The sequence below is a fragment of the Glandiceps talaboti genome, chromosome 6 (assembly GCF_964340395.1).
Source record: "Glandiceps talaboti chromosome 6, keGlaTala1.1, whole genome shotgun sequence".
Taxonomy (NCBI): Eukaryota; Metazoa; Hemichordata; class Enteropneusta; family Spengelidae; genus Glandiceps; species Glandiceps talaboti.
Genome location: NC_135554.1, coordinates 20,918,531 through 20,936,626, shown reverse-complemented (window position 1 = coordinate 20,936,626; position 18,096 = coordinate 20,918,531). Strand labels below are relative to the sequence as shown.

The window sequence follows — 18,096 nt, the reverse complement described above, 5'->3', positions numbered from 1 at the left end:
GACCCTTCCGGCCTCCGCTGCTGTAGGCAAGTATATCTATTTGGTGTTAGAAGCATAATGAGGATAAAACTCACAACCAAAACAAACTACATATTATTTCCAATACCATCTTACCTGGGCTATACATGTTCAGTCTGCAACACTAAGTCAGCAACAACAAAGCCCCACTCATATCAGCACACTCAAGGAGAATCGTCTCTACTTTTGGAAAAGACCTACAATTGGGAAATGGTTTGAATAATCATAATGTATGAACTCTGTAGCTATGCATACAATCAAGAGTACAGATTCAAAAGAGTTTGTTTTTTTCTTTATTTTACGTAAACATAAGCTTTATACTCAACCGTAGGCCTACATCGGCTTCAAGGCTTCGTGCCACCCCCGGCCCCAATCTGTCTATTCTTTCTTGTGATGCCCTCGTTTCTCCCCAAATTATATTATATTTTTTGAAAATAGTTGTACAAAACTAAAAGTTTAAAATCTCCTTGAAAGAGAGACTAGACCCGAGGCTATGATGTGTTTGGAATAAAAACAAAGTAATACAATTATCCCAACGAAGGGGGCAATTTTCAAGATGGCAGTGGAGGTAGACAACTACTTTGTCCTCGTCAGTGATAGACTTATGGCCTGAATGTATCCTAAATCGCTGACATTGCAGCGACAGTATGGATTTTTTTGCAATAGTCTTCCTACTTGCTTTAATTTTTCCTTCAAAATCGGATGAATTCGGTGAAGGTAAGTGCACAAATCGAGTGCATGTGGTATGCTCGGTGTTGCAACCTGAACATGGCATTGGTGCCATTTGAAATGGAAGGCTGTGTCTTCAGTTGGGTACGTTCAGAGTGGAGATCTCTGTCCTCCTGGGTTCGATATATCACAAAATATGGCAGTTTAAAGGGTAAATACATCAAACTCACACTCATACCAGCACACTCACGGAGACAGAAGTTGTCTCTACTTTTGAAGTTAACGACAATGGCATTGTGTACGACACCCATCTTGACAAACGGGGTATGATAATGCCATGTTCGCATATTAGCATGTGTCAATATTACGGTAAAACATGTACATATAGACAGTGTTTCCCCAGTCAAATGTGTGATTCCGCAAAATTTGATACTTAAAATATTCAAGGATCAAATTTCGGTCTGACATACTGTACAACGTAATAATACTGCGTATGCACAGAGTGTGGGTCTACTAAATTATTGATGGCATTCTACTTTCTATTGTTCGAGATTGTTTATGCATATCGTCTCCAATGAAAAGTCTTGCTTCATATGCTGTCTGTATTGTGCAAAACAATATCCAAGATCCAACGAAAGTTTAGTGTGGTCAAAGGTTAAACAGATAAAGTGTTGCTCTCTCCAGCTGTGTGATATTGATATATCATAGTTTATGGAAACCTTGAGAAACAATCTCGGCAAATACATGTACTGCGTGGGAGAACTTTGATATTTTAAATTATTTAATCATGTGAAAACTAGTCAAAATCAGTCCCTATAGTTTATCCTGCAAACAGTCTACCCTGAGGGGATCTCCAATAGAATAGGTGACGTATGTGTATGCACACTACAGTCCAACTTGTTGCCATTTGATAATCCCTATTCACCATGGGCGAGAATTGAAGTAAAAAGTGAGAGGTCAACAACACTATAACTCTTGCAGACAGAGCAGCCCTGTTCTATAGTATTAGTATCAGTATATACATTGATGGGTCCAATTCAGACACCCAACTCTTTGTTTTCAAGTTAGATTTCCTGTGTTTTGTGAAGATTGCAGAATGGTCAGAGAGAGAGGAAGGCCCAACCTTGAGCCTGTGTCACCGTAGTGTATCATTCATTCTGTTCTGTGATGTCTAAAAATTGGTATCAGTATCTAAGCTACACAAAAAAGGAAAATGAGTTGGTTTTCAAGATGCTGTAGCATATTTTTTGATGTGCCATAATAGCAAATGCAGAACCTCTGCTACTCATCAGAAAAAAAAAACTTTGAAAAAAATTTACAGCCTTTTTCAAGTTACTTTTCATCGACTTTGTTTGTCACAACCACACAGAAACCAATAAGATCCTGCACATGCTACATGTACACTTGAAGATAACAAGATTGAGTGAATACAGTTTCTTGCCACATTTTGTCTAATTGAAATGAACTAAAGTACCACCATGCAGACATCATATGTAGACGTCAAAACATTGGCACCTGCATGTCTGTGTCTACTTGCAGTATGCTTATAAGTTATAAATGGTTTTATTTGCCACTGACAAAATGTAGCAACAATTGCAACCTTGCTATCTTAGTAGTGTAAAATATGCAGTCTCTTATTGGTTTCTGCATGGTTGTATCAAACACTGTTACACAGCCGGTGAACAGTAACTTGAAATGGGCTGTAAGTAAGCAAACAAAAGTAACTGATTTAGTCAGCCATTACAGACATACAGACAGACACACAAACAGACAAAGACACAGACACAGACAAAGACAGACAAACAGACAAAGACACAGACACAGACACAGACAGACACAGACATATACATATATACATAATGTACATATAGTGCATTTTAAAAAGTATGTTGAATTTCATTATCTTTATCTAAGGTTTATAGCATCAAAACTGAGCAGATAAATTTCACAATCCTATTTTGATTAATAGAAAAATATCTCTTGGATGAGCCAATAAATTCCAGACACATTTATTGGATATATTTAATTATCCTTTTGAGGTGATTCTGATTACACATAACGCCTGAAAAACTACTGAAATAACTCATTCATAAACAACAGCTACTATTTTTGTAACTTTTCAAACTCAAACAACTATACCCTAGTAATAATCCATAAGAATGCAATTAGATTATATGGACATGTCTGGACAGGAATTGCTGTATATAGGAATTTAAACACATACCAATTATTATCAGCATAGAGATATTACCGGGAATTGAGTAGAAAAAGTGACATATTGAAATTATGAATTCAGTAATTTTTATTAGATTAGTCTGACAGTCATTATAACAACCACTAAGCTGTTTTCCGTCTCGCAGCAGATCTCACAATCACACACGTGAGCCATTGTATCCATAGCAACCACTTGAGGTGCTCAGCAAAACTATGTTCTCAACATCATCGCACATGGCCATGACGAAAGTTTGACCATGATCACAGGTTTAACAACCGTTGTTGCTAGGCATATTTGAATATCTCACGAGATCTACAATGAGATGTAAAATCCCTTGTTGTGGCAATCCAAATCTTGCATTTTCAACACTTGAAGTGGGAGCTCAAGAAATACATGTACCACACATCTGTTTGTTTGTCTGTCTGTCTGTCTGTCTGTCTGTCTGTCTGTCTGTCTGTCTGTCTGTCTGTCTGTCTGTCTGTCTGCCTGCCCATCCGTTGTCTGTGTCATCAATATCTCCAAAACCCCTTGCTGGTTTAAATGGAAGTTAGTGTAAAGATTGTTTTCTTTTATTTAAAGTGAGTTGGTAGCTATTAAAATACAAGAAATGTATTTCCCTTTTTCCAGTATTATGTTATAGAATCTTGAGAAAGACAAAAATGTGAATGTGTGAATTTTTGATATTTATTTTGTATGAATTGATCAAAAAATGATATTGTAATAAAACCAGGCTGATATAGTTTATTATTTTGTTTTGTAGGCTCAAATCAAGATCAGGTGATAGTTTGTATAAAGAATGTGAAACTGTCAGCTACCCTCATAACATGGGACTCACCACTTCCTCCAGACATTACAACATGTGACTTTAGTTATGGACGTGCTGATGGCACAGAAAGCTACACAATGCATCATGGTAACAGACCTAGTTCAGGGTTCAACTTTATGCACCCCAGTGTCAAACCAGGTATCTCGTATAAAATTAGTGCTTCATGTACAACAGAAGATGGTTTACATCTGAAGGCCAAAGAAATGATATTCCAAACAGGTATGTAATATGGAATGAATGGCTAAACAGTGTTTCCCTCATATCACTCAATTGAGGCCTTGCTGCCTGTTTGGTTCCTATGATGAATTATTTTATAAACTGGTCTTTTGATGTGTGATGTTATGTCAGATGATGCTGTGACATCCATCTGTGTGCATGCACCACCAACCTATGTGGTGTGACATGCTTGGTAGTTTGTGTATCATCTTGTCATCGCTTGCCTATTGCATTGCCATAGGTGCATTGCTGGAAACTATGTCTAATCTCTTGTCATTGGTTGCCTGCCACGTCACAAGGTACATTGCTGGATGCTTGTCTAAGCTGTTGTCATTGGTTGCCTGCTGCATCACCAGGTGCATTGCTGGATGCTTGTCTAAGCTGTTGTCATTGGTTGCCTGCTGTATCACCAGGTGCATTGCTGGATGCTTGTCTGAGCTCTTGTCATTGGTTGCCTGTCACATCACCAGGTGCATTGCTGGATGCTTGTTTGAGCTCTTGTCATTGGTTGCCTGCTGCATGTGCATTGCTGGATGCTTGTCTAAGCTGTTGTCATTGGTTGCCTGCTGCTTCACCAGGTGCATTGCTGGATGCTTGTCTGAGCTCTTATCATTGGTTGCCTGCCATGTCACCAGGTATATTGCCGGATACTTGTCTAACCACTTGTGTCATTAGCTGCCTATTGAGTCACCAGGTGCATTGCTGGATGTGTTGCTAGATGGGTTTACTACAACTCTTGGTCAGTCAATATTTCAGTCAGTAACATTTTGCAAATTTCATTGTATGGTGGGTATACCTATACGTGTAGAATAGGCTACCTATGGGGCTCTCCTTCAACATCTAGCACAAGTATGTACTAAATATGTCTTAGTCCTGTCATAAGAAAGATAAAAGAAATTTACAGTATGACCACTAGGAGCACTGTTCAGAAACTGATGTAATGACCAATAGTGTGAGGGCCAGAGTTGTTTAAACCATAGACCCTCCATCCAGGGGAGGGTCTGTGTTTAAACACATGACTGAGGTATTTAAAGGGCATTATGGCTAATGTGTTCAGTTGCAGGAAATACAAACTACTGGAAGGAGCTCAATCATGTGGTCACACTTTTGCTCAATTTTTCTTTCCCATCTATAGCCATCATTCCAAATAGGTTTCCTCAAGATTTCAAGAAAAAGTCGATGGCATTCTTTGACTAGTTCAATGCTACTGTATTTTTTTCATTTTCTGATTTTTATGATGAAATGAGGTTCTTCATATTTTGTTGACTGCTTCATGTAGTGCCATGATTGCCGTCATTGGTGATAAAGAATTTAAGCCTCTATTTTCCAAATTTAGGGTGTCCTCACAAGACATGACTCTCTCCAAAATTGCAGCAGTGTAGTCTTACAGGAAGATCCAAAGGTTGTCACCCCTTTGGGTAGTCTTGGTTATCCAGCCTCTCGTCGCTGGTGGCTTTCGCACATGACTACCACTGTCCAGAGTCTGGCAGAGAGTCTATAGGAAAATAGTTTCCAAACTTTGTGTGAGTTCCACTTTCAGTTAGGAAGCATGAATCATGCAAATAAGGCCATAGATAATATTGAGTTTGTAAAATTATATTATTTGAAATTAATAGGTATCTGTTGCATTAGACTGCCAAACATGTGACACAGGTGCTTGAAATGCCTGAGATTACACTCAGTGTCCCATTCTTGGCAGTGCACTTTTCCCATGATGCATTCATCTTAACTGAAAGCAGCAGTCACATAAAATTTGAATATTATTTTCCCAGACTCCCTGGGCTAAGTTAGCCATAAGCGAGAACCCCAATGATGAGAGTGTGTAGGTAACCAAGACTACCTAGTTGGTGAATTTAAATAAGTGTTACTTGTACGTTTTTACTGGACTGCATGGTTTCATGGTCCAAGAGAAGTTCTCCTAAATCATTGCATTGCAATCCAAACTCACAGCTGTAGTTCTATTTATAGATACTTTAGACACAAACAAGTTTGACCTAGTTACATTAATATCTGGGGCGTTACATTCGATGCTTTGTTTACTTTGCATGTGTAGGTGACATCATATTCTTAGTGCATACAAATATTTCAATAATTTCAAATTATAGGGTTGTTGAAATGAATACCTTCAAAGATTTTGTCAGTATCTACACTGTGAATTTACTTATTTCAGCCTCAAAATTATTTACGCATGCCCTTTTTCACACTTTGGCCCAACTTTATTTCTATGGATGAAAAATGTTGACTTCAGTGTAACACATCACTTTTGTAAGTTAACATATATTAACAACTTCTGTGATGGATTTGCCATTATTACCTGTGGTTAAGTTACTAAAAAAAATTCCTTGTGGATGTGAATCCAATTTCCATTCTGGTATATAAATTGTTTCCGGTAAATGAGCTTAAAATAAAATTAGAGTTGTATGGAGATATTACTAATAGCTGCTCAGAAACCTAACCAGGTGTGTACTTCTAACTGATCTGTAAGTTTATCATTATTGGAAACTTAGTGTATACATTTAATTGTTGTGATCCTAGTATAATTATTGGATTGTTGTAACTTATCATTTTTTTTTTTTTTTAATTAAAAGTTTGTTTTGAATTACAGTTTACTCATCGTTCATTTTTTTTTCAGGGGTAAAGATTAACGTTACAATGTGTTCCAATGACAGTGACTCAACGGCACCATACAATGACAACCAGGAAGTCTCTGTAGATCATAGCTATAAAATGAACATAACAGACCTAGTGTTAGGGGTCATAGTAGGATCAGTCGGCATCGGAATCATCATCATAGCTGGAGCCGTCATACATTCGAGAATCAAGAGGTGGAGAAGATTACGTAGATTCTTGCGGTAAGTTCCATCACTGATATGATGAGTCTCAAAATGGTGAAGTGCGAGGTTTAAAAAGGGAGCACCACTGCTAGAAATAAAGACATTTCGATAAACCTTTGACCCTGAAGACCCGTTTCATGATTTCACATGTCTGAAATTATATTAATACACAATTCCAAGGAACACCGAGTTGAAACTTGGAGGCCTTTGCCATGGACACATATTGTGTTATGGAAGTCAGCAAACCTGCATATGTAATAGCATGACATAAACTGTGATGATTGATTTATTTGAAGGTAATAAGCACTTAGGAGCTCACTATCTCAGTACCTGTAAAAGCGTTTACCTCATGCTAGAGGGTTAGATATAACAAGAAGGTCAAGTTATTCTGAAGACATATCTATAGTAATGCATGCATAGGACATGGAGCAGTAGTCACTGACTTTCACCTGACTAATTATTGGAAGGCAGTAAGCACTTAGGAGTTATGAATATTCATTGTTCAACTAATACATATGCACGTCTGCTAAATCCCATGTGGCAGTGTTTGACAACTATGAGAACAATGAAGGTGAAAGAGAGTTTCAATTTGATGTTTCTTGATAATAGTACAAAATTTATGTCATGGGAAATCATGAAATGACTAACCGGAACCCAAAGTTTGTGAAAATATCTTATTTCCTGGAGAAAAATTCCTGTTTCTCCTGGGGAGGGGGGATATTTGTTAGTACACAAGAAACTTAGTCTGGGAAAACAGGATTGAATGTTAAAAGTACTCTTACACCATATGGTTTGAATATGTATCAATGGAATATTTGTTTGTTTTGTTGCAGGATAAGAGATGATGATGGCCTAGCAAACTTTCCCGATAACTTTCCAGTTTCTTCCATATCAACAGACTCTCAGTTATAGAAGTTATGATGATGGTTAATGCATAGAGAAAGAGTCATCGTATTCAACGTATTCAATCTAGCTTGTTATATCCTAAAGAGTTCTCACAATAATATCAACCAAACCAGTACTAAATGGGGAAGGGGGTTATAGGGGGTTGTGATTTTTGATTTTTGGATAATAATGAGCATTAAGTTGAAATATTTTGTCTAATCATGTTACTGTATTGTGATTTTTAATAGTGTTATTGACTGTTTGAAGGAAAAACACAGGATTACTGTGAAAATAGTTAACTACAGGGTAAGCCTTCCTGAACTAAAACAAAGGAAATGTAAAGTATGTGCATTTTTAATACTAAAAGAGCCATCAATGTTTCTGCTTAATGAACTCAAAATTTTGCAATATTGTTTCCATTGTATTTTATCAGAATTGAAATGTTTGTCTTGTTGCAAAGAAACAGGACATAACAATGCACTGACAAGGTGTACCATTAAAAATACAAGACTTATACTGTGGCTTGAATTGGGTTATATTGACCGTCACAGAGATGTGGCTTATACTGTAAGGTGTACCATTACACAGAGACAGGGCATATACTGTGACGTGTACCATTGCAGAGACAAAGCATATACTGTGAGGTGTACCATTGCAGAGATGTGGCTTATACTGTGAGGTGTACCATTGCAGAGATGTGGCTTATACTGTGAGGTGTACCATTGCAGAGACAAGACATATACTGTGAGGTGTTACCATTGCAGAGATGTGGCTTATACTGTGAGGTGTACCATTGCAGAGATGTGGCTTATACTGTGAGGTGTACCATTACACAGAGACAAGGCATATACTGTGAGGTGTACCATTGCAGAGACAAGGCATATACTGTGAGATGTACCATTGCAGAGACAAGACATATACTGTGAGGTGTACCATTGCAGAGACAAGGCATATACTGTGAGGTGTACCATTGCAGAGACAAGGCATATACTGTGAGGTGTACCATTGCAGAGACAAGGCATATACTGTGAGGTGTACCATTGCAGAGACAAGGCTTATACTGTGAGGTGTACCATTGCAGAGACAAGGCATATACTGTGAGGTGTACCATTGCAGAAACAAGGCATATACTGTGAGGTGTACCATTGCAGAGACAAGGCTTATACTGTGAGGTGTACCATTGCAGAGATGTGGCTTATACTGTGAGGTGTACCATTGCAGAGACAAGGCATATACTGTGAGGTGTACCATTGCAGAGACAAGGCATATACTGTGAGGTGTACCATTGCAGAGACAAGGCTTATACTGTGAGGTGTACCATTGCAGAGACAAGGCATATACTGTGAGATGTACCATTGCAGAGACAAGGCATATACTGTGAGATGTACCTACTATTGCATAGACAAAGCTTATACTGTGTTGTAAATGGAAAGCCTTAAGGCAAGGGTTATATCGTCGCATGTACCATCACAGATACAAGGCATATACATGTACTGTGGGATGTATTGGCATATATATTGACCATCAGAGATACAAGACCTATGTATAGGGTTATTTATATGATCAGAGAGACATGTGACAGTCATTTGGTTATATTGACCATTGCAGAGACATGGCTTATACTGTGAGATGTACCATCACATAGACATTGTTTATATCATGAGATGTATCATCACATAGACATTGTTTATATCATGAGATGTACCATCACATAGACATAGCTTATATCGTGAGATGTACCATCACACAGACATTGTTTATATCGTGAGATGTATCATCACATAGACATTGTTTATATCGTGAGATGTACCATCACATAGACATTGTTTATATCGTGAGATGTACCATCACATAGACATTGTTTATATCGTGAGATGTACCATCACATAGACATTGTTTATATTGTGAGATGTACCATCACATAGACATTGTTTATATCGTGAGATGTACCATCACATAGACATTGTTTATATCGTGAGATGTACCATCACATAGACATTGTTTATATCGTGAGATGTGCCATCACATAGACATTGTTTATACCGTGAGATGTACCATCACATAGGCATTGTTTATATTGTGAGATGTACCATCACATAGACATTGTTTATACCGTGAGATGTACCATCACCTAGACATTGTTTATATCGTGAAATGTACCATCACATAGACATTGTTTATATCGTGAGATGTATCATCACATAGACATTGTTTATACCATGAGATGTATCATCACATAGACATTGTTTATATCGTGAGATGTACCATCACATAGACATTGTTTATATCATGAGATGTACCATCACATAGACATTGTTTATATCGTGAGATGTACCATCACAGACATTGTTTATATCATGAAATGTACCATCACATAGACATTGTTTATATCGTGAGATGTACCATCACATAGACATTGTTTATATCATGAGATGTACCATCACATAGACATTGTTTATATCATGAGATGTACCATCACATAGACATTGTTTATATCATGAAATGTACCATCACATAGACATTGTTTATATCGTGAGATGTACCATCACATAGACATTGTTTATATCGTGAGATGTATCATCACATAGACATTGTTTATATCGTGAGATGTATCATCACATAGACATTGTTTATATCGTGAGATGTATCATCACATAGACATTGTTTATATCGTGAGATGTACCATCACATAGACATTGTTTATATCATGAGATGTATCATCACATAGACATTGTTTATACCATGAGATGTACCATCACATAGACATTGTTTATATCATGAGATGTACCATCACATAGACATTGTTTATATCATGAGATGTACCATCACATAGACATTGTTTATATCGTGAGATGTACCATCACATAGACATTGTTTATATCGTGAGATGTACCATCACATAGACATTGTTTATATCATGAGATGTATCATCACATAGACATTGTTTATATCGTGAGATGTATCATCACAGACATTGTTTATATCGTGAGATGTACCATCACATAGACATTGTTTATATCGTGAGATGTACCATCACATAGACATTGTTTATATCATGAGATGTATCATCACATAGACATTGTTTATATCGTGAGATGTATCATCACATAGACATTGTTTATATCGTGAGATGTATCATCACATAGACATTGTTTATATCATGAGATGTACCATCACATAGACATTGTTTATATCGTGAGATGTACCATCACATAGACATTGTTTATATCGTGAGATGTACCATCACATAGACATTGTTTATATCGTGAGATGTACCATCACATAGACATTGTTTATATCATGAGATGTACCATCACATAGACATTGTTTATATCGTGAGATGTACCATCACATAGACATTGTTTATATCGTGAGATGTACCATCACATAGACATTGTTTATATCATGAGATGTACCATCACATAGACATTGTTTATATCGTGAGATGTACCATCACATAGACATTGTTTATATCGTGAGATGTACCATCACATAGACATTGTTTATATCGTGAGATGTACCATCACATAGACATTGTTTATATCATGAGATGTACCATCACATAGACATTGTTTATATCGTGAGATGTACCATCACATAGACATTGTTTATATCGTGAGATGTACCATCACATAGACATTGTTTATATCGTGAGATGTACCATCACATAGACATTGTTTATATCGTGAGATGTATCATCACAGACATTGTTTATATCGTGAGATGTACCATCACATAGACATTGTTTATATCGTGAGATGTACCATCACATAGACATTGTTTATATCATGAGATGTACCATCACATAGACATTGTTTATATCATGAGATGTACCATCACATAGACATTGTTTATATCATGAGATGTATCATCACATAGACATTGTTTATATCGTGAGATGTATCATCACATAGACATTGTTTATATCGTGAGATGTATCATCACATAGACATTGTTTATATCATGAGATGTACCATCACATAGACATTGTTTATATCGTGAGATGTACCATCACATAGACATTGTTTATATCGTGAGATGTACCATCACATAGACATTGTTTATATCGTGAGATGTACCATCACATAGACATTGTTTATATCATGAGATGTACCATCACATAGACATTGTTTATATCGTGAGATGTACCATCACATAGACATTGTTTATATCGTGAGATGTACCATCACATAGACATTGTTTATATCGTGAGATGTACCATCACATAGACATAGCTTATACCGTGAGATGTACCATCACATAGACATTGTTTATATCGTGAGATGTACCATCACATAGACATAGCTTATATCGTGAGATGTACCATCACATAGACATTGTTTATATCGTGAGATGTACCATCACATAGACATTGTTTATATCATGAGATGTACCATCACATAGACATTGTTTATATCATGAGATGTATCATCACATAGACATTGTTTATACCGTGAGATGTACCATCACATAGACATAGCTTATATCGTGAGATGTACCATCACATAGACATTGTTTATATCATGAGATGTACCATCACATAGACATTGTTTATATCATGAGATGTACCATCACATAGACATTGTTTATATCGTGAGATGTACCATCACATAGACATTGTTTATATCATGAGATGTACCATCACATAGACATTGTTTATATCATGAGATGTACCATCACATAGACATTGTTTATATCGTGAGATGTACCATCACATAGACATAGCTTATACCGTGAAATGTACCATCACAGACATTGTTTATATCGTGAGATGAGCCATCAAAGATACAAGGCTTATACTGTGGGTTATATCATGGACAGTGGAGGGGAGACCATCCACTGTCTATGGTTATATTCACCATCACATAGACATTGCTTATACCATGAGGTGTACCATCACATAGACATTGCTTATACCATGAGGTGTACCATCACATAGACATAGACAGGTGCACTTTCATTTAGGGTGTATGGTTATACACATGGATATAATCACAAAGACAAGGTTCATATTATGAAATTCATTGGTTTATATTGACTATCACAGACAATGTTCATATTGTGAAATTCATTGGATTATATTGACTATCACAGAGACACAGCTTATATTGTCACAATGTGTTTTACAGGCTATAACGGGGGGGGGGGGGGGGGGGGGGTATACTTATTGTACAAGTATGGCCTAAATATCCAGAGTACATAAACAATCATCATTATGATATAGTGAAATATGCATATCATAGCGGTCTTTGATAACTAACAAATGCAAATTGATTCATGATACGGTATATTTTGGGTAAGCATAGAATGTTATATTTCTTGTATTTCAGTAACATAGTATTGTTATGAATAAGTTATAAACGTGATGAAGTCTTTAACTGTGTGTTCATCTGTCTGTCTGTCTGTGCTCATCAACTGCCAGATGTTGCAAGGCATAGGATTGCACTGATGGTACAAATGTACATGTATATTACACATTATGTAACTACAAGGTTGTTCAATAACAATCTAACAATAGCAATTAGCTAAGTATACTATTAAATGAGCAAATTTTAGATGAAAGTCTAATAAGAGCAAGCCACAAAGTGGTTAAATTTGTTGAGAGTACAAATGTACATGTTAAACTGACAGACCTATCTATTATACAGATTGAATATAAGAACTAATGTACAACCATAGTCTGTACGTTTCGCCATGACGGGGTAGGGCAGAATGATGTGACGTATCTTGCAGTCTAGTGTCTAGTACAAACCATTGTGGATCTAAAATTCCCACTTGCTTACATTATGGCAACAGTTTACCAGTTGTTGGCCTTGGAAAAACTCTTGATGTGAGGTGTTGATGAGAAAGCTGTGCTGATGAGAGTTGACTGACCAATCAACCAAAAAAACCCAGTTCTGATAAATAAATACTGTGTAGTACTTTTTGTGTGCCTGTCAGGATGCACCACATGTGAGATACAATGTATTTTTGTTGCTGATTAGTCCTCTCTTGTTGACATCATCAAAGAAGAGTTTCAAAGGCGTGTCAGTGATAAAGTAAAACTTTGTCTAGTTTAGCAACCAAATCGGAATTAACAGCTGCAATGGTTGTAATTTATTTTATAACACTTGACAATCCATGGAAATGTTAAGTGGCCATATGAATGAGGATTTGGAATTTATTTTGGATTTTTAATTTACAAAACCATGTGGCTTCCTACTTAAAAAATCAATGTGAAACAATATATGCCATGCCCTTATTTGTAACTCACTAAATTACAAAAGATTAATGGATGTGTCAAATGTTTGTTATTGTATGTACAATAACAAACTTTTACACATATTTTAGCTTTTTTTTTGTAAAGTTACAAAAATAGACTTGATCTATGTTGTTTTACGTTGATTTTTCGAGTAGGAATCCATGGTAAAATTATTTTATAAATTAAAAATCCAAAATAAATTCCAAATCCTCATCCATATAGCTAGTCTGAAAGGTCCAGCCATTGGTCCGCTTGTGTAGCCACTCGCAGCGCTACACACTGAGTTGAGCATAATATATAAGCTTAGACAACGCCTGGATCTTGCAGGCTACCATATGGCCATTCTTACTATAATAGGATTTACTGATGTGGGTTTTATGGCCCTTTAAGTGGTCTCCTTCTTGATATTTGTGCAAGTGAGCAGCTGTCACTCTTATTATAACATAGGCTAGTAATAAGTTAGTTAGGAAATAAGGATGATTAATTGTATTTTCAAGTTTCTCATCATGTAACCTTCCCAAAAAAAATTTGATTCAGTCGGCCATTTTGGAAATTTTGAAAAACGATGAAAATAACAGAGCACCTGAGCTCAGTATAGATAATATTTTCTGTTTTGGTTGAAGTGTATCTTTTCACATTTTGGTGTCAGAGTGTAAAAGATCAGAGTAAGTCCTGTTTATGAGAAACAGCAAAAATATCTCTATAAATTCATTTAACATTCACTTTATTTTGCCAATTGTTATATAATATTGTAATTATATATTGAAGAACACTTTATTTTCAAAGATTTAATCATTGTTAGAAAGAGAATGGATTCTCTACTTTAAATCACGATTTTACTAACCAAAGAATAGATATGTAGAAAGTCTTGGCTATAAGAACTAAATTTTTATCTGTCCAGACAAGAAACATTTCCAAAAAGAACGGAAAAAAAAAAATGATTTTTCAACATAGTTATTTCAACAGAATTTTACAGCTTCAAGATCCAGAAATTGGTGAAAAACAAAATATGTTCACAGAAACAGGACTGATGTATCTCTTAAATTTTAAGATTTTTTTTTTTTACAACAGAATGGTCAGAAGGGTAGAATTTAATCCTACGATGCTAGTCAATCATATAACTTTTCTGACAATCATCTTCTGTTGGATAGTTAATATGACTTTTGAAATTCTGCTATAGTCACACTAAGATAGAACACAAACTAAAACTGCATGTTGCTGCATGTTGTCAGTTACACATGCGGGTGATAGTGCTGCCTTGGTTTTATGTATATAATCACCCTGTAATCAAGACAGTGTAAATATGGAATGAGGCTGAACCATAAACCCTACATGTGTGTACAGTCTACATGTAGCAGGGTCTACGGTTTAATGTGCAGCCACTTGCAGAAACTTGCAATACCAGATGCCATCCCTACTATAGTATAATGAGGTGTAATTGCACTATTTCTTAATATTTTGTTGGAGGCAGTGTGCTCACTCTAGGTAGGTCGCTGCATTGACCCTACTCATGTAGGGTCTATGGTCGCAGTCAATTCCATTCTGCAGTTGTAATTAATTGCATTCGCGATAGCCTGTACAGCGGCATGCGATCTAGCAACGGTCCTTTCAGAATTGACCGTCTGGCAGTCATCACCAGCAGTCGAACATTTTGAAATAGCTCTATTTACATAAACGTCCATTGATAGCTCATATCAAAATCTTGCAACAATAGTTTTAGTTTGTGTCTATCTTAGTTTGCCGATAGCTGGGTTGCCGTAGTAGTATTTCACAATTAAATAGTTTTGTAACTTGAAAATCATGTAAATTAAATGTATATCTGTTTTCCAGGGTAGCTAATATTTCTTTACATAAGTTATTACTTAGATGTGTACCTGATATTTATATTTATATGTATGTACATGTATGCAAAACCTGGACTTTTTGAGCAATATTTTGAAGTCATCAAAAGATCAACAAAGATATTTTAACAAAACGGTGCTTGATAGTTAAGAGAAAACTTGCCAAAGATGTTTGGTAATGACTTAAATAGCATAACAGAATATTGTGTGTGTTGAGTGTATAAAAGTGATAGTATAGGAGAAAAGATGAAAAAATGATTATTTTTTACAAATTTCTTGTTCACCTCCTTGTAACTGATCTCTTTCTATACATACAGTGTTTTTTAAAAAATTTATTCTGATTGAAATATGATGTAATACGTGTTTACATAAACCGTAAATCGCAAGACGTCCAATTCATACATGCATACCTCTGGGTCCCATGCCATAAAACCTAGCATGTTAACTAGGGACACTAAAAAAGATATCTTTGTTTCTGAGGAGGAATTTACATAATTCAAAAAAAAATTTACCCTTTGCAAGTCATCCAATTCATACGTGCATACTGTGGGGTCCCATGCTACACAATTCTAGCCAGTTACTAAGGATGCTAAAAGAAATACACTCTGTTTCTAAGCAGGAATTTATATGATTTAAAAAAAAAAGATTCCCCTGTCGTCATGTCAATAAGCCATATTCAACAAGGTATTATTGGTATGGGTACATTAAAGAGTTTACATTGTGATTGTGATGCTACACACCACAATTTTACCCACAGCCCTCTCTGATATGTATGCGTGGATGTTCCTGATTCCATGGACAAAACCCTTGAAGACAGTGGCATAATTTTTGTGTATGTAGCACGCCCTCGCATGGCCAAAAATGTCATTATCCTGCAACTTATTGACCAGTCAGAAATGTCTTTTTGTAACACCTTTGAGATGCTGTAACATAGACAACAAAAGGACACCACAATATATTCATTGGGGGCCCACATAAAGAACCACCTTCTTGTCAATTGTGCCAGATTAGCCTTGTGAGGGCGTGCTTCATGCACAAAAATTATGCTGATGTATTCAACTTCAAGGTGTGCATTGAGTTCAAAACATTGACAATTCAAGATGTAGCTCTAATATTTGCCTCTTCAGCAAGTCACCACACTTGCCATCAAGCTTAGTTCCTAGCTGTATGTAGGAAAGATACGTATAAGGATAGCCTTCAAGCACCACCAATCTTTGTCGTGACATGTACCAAATTTATGATGTTTATGAAGTTCAATATCTTACATTTATCACTTTTCTATACTCTGTATCATCTTTTCATGAATCAGTTTGATTCACTCATACCCAGGGGGTGGGGAGGGGAGGGGAGTGATAATTTTCAGGTGGGGATGTGTGGACAAAGTTCAAAACATCTACCCATGTACAATCCAAAGACAAACCCATTTCCAGTTACTGTCATCTGCTCAGTTACTTTTATTCTGATACTGTGAAGGTATTACATGTACTAAAGTATGAAGATGTTTCCCTGAACTTGTTATTGACCCCCATAATTCAGGAACTGTCGAACCAAAAGTTGACTCATGTTTAGGGATTTCATGAAAAAATTACCCATTCGGGTGGCACATATCCAAATAATTTTGGAGTACACCCCCCCCCCCCGCCCCGCCCCAGGCACTCATCTAAACCAGGGTAATAATCAGCAGTGTTTAACCTCTGAACTTTTTTCTATTTTCCATAAAAAAATAAGCTGACTCTCTAAATGTTTGGTAGCCATAGAGAGACTAACACAGACCGGGGTGATGCACACACCTCTTTGCTTAAATAGATAGATGGATATTAACTGTGTAACATTTCTGTATCTTCACATTGTGTCAGGTAAAAAGTATATATGCAAATGATTATTACTGTAGTATAGTACACATGTTTATATCACATCGTTTTCATACAGTCTTCAGTGATTGGCTTCGATCATGTCATATGTTATGGACTAGTGACCCATACTGACCTCAATTTTCATAGAGCGAGGAATATTTTATTTTCCCTAGGGTACTATTCATGTACCATCTGAGTCTTTTCAGTGATTTGCTTTGACTATTGAAAGATTATGTGCCTGAGAATATGAAATATTATAAAACACTTATTACCTTGCCTTATTCGGGCACTAGTTGACATCATATTACCCATTGTACCATTATGTAGCAATTATTTCCCTCGACTTGCAGCTTCAGGAAATAGTTGCTGTATAACAGCACAAGGGGTAATATGATGTCAACTAGTGCCCGAATATGGCAAGGTAATAAGTGTATAATGTTTTTTGAAAAGGGAGAATATTATTTTACATTATGCCCAGCATTACACAAGTTATTTTTT

General features: G+C 36.3%; 1 protein-coding gene across 1 annotated transcript; it reads left to right on the top strand.

The window, feature by feature from the left end:
- The first annotated feature begins 592 nt into the window (after window positions 1-592).
- LOC144436954 (uncharacterized) lies at window positions 593-7,690 on the top strand. The gene is made up of 4 exons (XM_078125822.1): window positions 593-735; window positions 3,663-3,947; window positions 6,577-6,796; window positions 7,612-7,690. Exons 1-4 carry the CDS (start codon window positions 666-668, stop codon window positions 7,688-7,690), a joined length of 654 nt encoding a protein of 217 aa, XP_077981948.1. The 5' UTR covers window positions 593-665.
- Window positions 7,691-18,096: the final 10,406 nt, after the last annotated feature.